This window comes from Limulus polyphemus, unplaced genomic scaffold, assembly GCF_000517525.1.
Source record: "Limulus polyphemus unplaced genomic scaffold, Limulus_polyphemus-2.1.2 Scaffold12861, whole genome shotgun sequence".
Classification (NCBI taxonomy): Eukaryota; Metazoa; Arthropoda; class Merostomata; order Xiphosura; family Limulidae; genus Limulus; species Limulus polyphemus.
In genome coordinates, this window is record NW_013678471.1 from 1321 (window position 1) to 4888 (window position 3568).

Genomic DNA, 3568 nt, shown 5'->3' on the forward strand with positions numbered 1-3568 from the left:
TCGTTCATAAGAAGTGTAGTACAATCCCACAGGCTCATATACAATCTTGTAATGTGTAACCATGTTTCTGCCTTAACCCTTTCAATACAACTTTTGTATTCCCCAAAACGAAGCGATATATTTATACGTGACCTAGGATACACCAAAAGCTAAGATAATCATATCCAATATGTATATCATATAGGTTAGTTAAAAGATTTATAAAGGCATTATAAAAAATAAGCACTCGTATTTTTACTAAATTTGTATTTATAAAGATATTTAGTGTTTTAATTGTGGAGTATGCAATTTTTTTGTATAGACACTGGTATTTAAGTTAATGTAAACGACTTTTTAATTATGTTTAAATTAGCAAGGTTAAATTACAATACAATCTGTTAAAGAATAATGGTGTTTTCATCTCCTCTTGAAGGCTATTGGCCATTTGGACCGTCAACTTGCAATGTCTGGGTTACTTGTGACGTTCTCGGTTGCACATCATCTATCATCCACATGTGTTTTATTTCTCTTGGCCGCTACTTAGGAATACGAAACCCGCTAAAAACTCACAGAAGATCAAAAAAGGTGGCACTCACGAAGATTATGATTGTCTGGCTAGTATCCATGGCAATAACAAGCCCAATAACAGTTCTGGGGATCATTGACACAGAAAATATACAACCAAATACTCAGGTGTGTGCCATTAATAACAGATTTTTTTTCATTTTTGGGTCTTTGTCTGCCTTTTATATCCCCATGATCGTCATGGTGACATCCTATGTCCTTACAGTTCGTCTGCTACAACAGAAGGCCAAATTTTGCGCAGACAAACCCAGTCGGAGAGTTCCCTTCATTCGGCGATCTGAAAGGTACTTGTTACAACACAGTACAAGAAGTAGAACAACAAGCATAGAGTGTAGCAAGTGTGACAGATGTGGCTCTTCTCAGTCTCAAGATAAGAGTGACGAAAACACATTTCATGATGACCATCAGAGAGAGCGGTGTGAGAATTATGATAATTTGCAAAATTCCCTGAAAAAGCAGCCCCACATAAAATTTAAAGTAATCAGTGGCATGATCTGTATTCTGGGTTCCAGATCTCATGTAATGAACGAACAAAAGGCGACCAAAGTTCTTGGGATAGTATTTTTCTGTTTTGTCATCTGTTGGACTCCTTTCTTTACTTTGAATATCTTATTTCCAATAATGGATCCAACGACCTTTTCTGACTACCTAACAACTACTTTTCTATGGTTGGGCTACGTGTCATCCACCATTAATCCTATCATTTACACCATTTTTAACAAGACGTTCAGAAGAGCTTTTTGGCGACTTCTCTCTTGCACATGTTGTTTAACTAACATTAGATCTCCCATCAATGAAATGGTCATGTGGCCAACAAGCTCTAAACGTTTTGCTAACGTAGCTCACTCCCCCCCGCCTAACCATACAGGATCAATGTAAAGACTGTTGGTATGATGTTATAAAGCCATAAGTCTAATATGTTAATACTGATTAAGTATTTATCAATTAACTACTTGAGACTTGTTATCTGTTTACATAAAAAAAACCTCAAAACTTGAGTAATTATGAAGCCAAAATGTACCGTTTTTCCCCTAAATTAAAAAGGGTATAAAAGTCAATTGGCGACTACCTAGATATAAACAGAGACATATAAGAGAAACAAATATTTTGTCAAAACTCAGAAATGAAGTAAGTGTAGAAGTGTACATGTTGTTAGAAATATAATGTCACAGTGAAAAATAAAAAAAAAGATCTGATACAATAGACTTTAATCAAATATTCTGTTCTTGTGTGTTTTAATAACAAGGTATTGTTAAATGTATCATGTTTATATATACCTTTTGTTGTACACCTTAATACGTGTAGATGTGGTTTACTGAGAAATTAAAACAGAAGAATTGTATAAACGCAGAATGGACAAAGTTTTCTTGTTATTTGAATATGTGAGGAGACAAAACACGTAAAGTAAACCAATGTACAGTCATGAAAAAGATACATCTTATATTCTTAGGATAATAAAGTAAGTATCTATGTCTGAAGCCACTAGTAAGCGATAAATAAAAGCGTTTTGCGATTTTGTATTTTGAATTATGACCTAAGGTTAAAGTATTGAAAGTGAATTTTTGTTAACACAACCATAAGTTAAAAAATAACACTTGATTTACTATCAAACAGCAAACAATGTTTATTTTGTATTTTTTGATTCTTTGTTGAAAAAATGTTATTCTCAATTTCTTTCCTCGTTATTACTGAGAAGCAGGAAAATGATATCTGGAAATGGAGAGAAAATGAAACTTTAGTGAATAAAACAATGAACGTATTTTTATTGAAGGGTCAATTATTGGTGTTGAGCAGTGCAACTTCGAGAATAGGAATGCTGACCAATATGGTGTTCCACCTTAGTTAAGAAATATAACCGACCCAATCTTTCGCAAGAGAAACTGTGACGTATGTGGTGATTCTTCCCAGTCATCGTCCCAGTCCAGTCACTCGAGATCATAAAAAAAATTTTCAGGGGAGCGTTAGAGTTTTTTAGTTTTATTGCATTCTGATCATGATTTTTCTACTTTTACACATTACAATTTACTGACATAGCTTTGTCTCACTTCAACACTACCCTAATCTCCGTCTTGTCTCACTTCTACATTCTCCTAATCTCTAGATATCCTTAATTTTAAACTAATAGATTAGATCAAGGCCTGTAATGACCTGGTGGTTAGGGCGCTCGACTTGCGTTTTTGTAGCTTCGTGTGAAATTTCTAAAACAGACTAAACTTTACAGTAAGTGAAATGAATCCCAACTAAAACCCATTAAATCAACAAAAACCAATGTGATGGACGGTTATATCACCTTACAATAGAGGAAAATAGACAGAATGACAAAAAATGATAAAAATAAATCAGTGTTAAAGATAATTTTCAGTAAGTCGTAAATAATTTATGTGAAAGTAAAATAAAGATGAATGTTTAAGAAAGAGAGACTGTTTACTTTGAACTTTAATCTATAAAGCTTTGATGTCTTCCATGAAGTTTTTCGATAAACAAAACATCAAGTTGTACCAATATACAGGGTGGGACAAAACTGACTACACAGTTATTTTGTTTATAACAGTTTAATTTCTAACGTGTCACTCCGAAACAAACAATTATATTTATTTCAACTGTCTTTATAATACGTTTTAGCACCAACCGTTCAAGACCAGCGCATCAACTGTAGAGTAAGTAATTTTTGACTCACCCTATACATTAAGAGTAGTACAAAATTAGTCTTCAGGGAAAATAGTAATATAAATTTTGTAATATTTTTACTTTCATAAACTATCTTTTCCATTAACGTCAGAAAACCAAAACCAAAACACAATTATACATTGAAGCTCTGCATATACTTTCACTATAAAGACACTTGGCAGTTTCGACAAAAACAAATGTTAATCCTCATATTGTAACAAATATGGAATTTTTTTGTCTTTAAATTTGGACTATATCTTTCTGTTATTTTTTAAAAGTAATGACGTCACAAAGTTTCAATCTTTATATAGCTTTTCACTTGACCTGACTGATCAAT

General features: G+C 32.9%; 1 protein-coding gene across 1 annotated transcript; it reads left to right on the forward strand.

Moving 5' to 3' along the window:
- The first annotated feature begins 387 nt into the window (after nucleotides 1–387).
- On the forward strand, nucleotides 388–2304 carry LOC106477110 (5-hydroxytryptamine receptor 2A-like). Its single transcript, XM_022380794.1, has one exon. The coding sequence runs from the start codon at nucleotides 388–390 to the stop codon at nucleotides 1441–1443; it is 1056 nt and encodes a 351-aa protein (XP_022236502.1). The 3' UTR covers nucleotides 1444–2304.
- Nucleotides 2305–3568: the final 1264 nt, after the last annotated feature.

Coding starts and splice junctions, on each gene's coding strand:
- LOC106477110 (XM_022380794.1), top strand. CDS start 388: ATGGTGTTTTCATCTCCTCTTGAAGGCTATTGGCCATTTGGACCGTCA.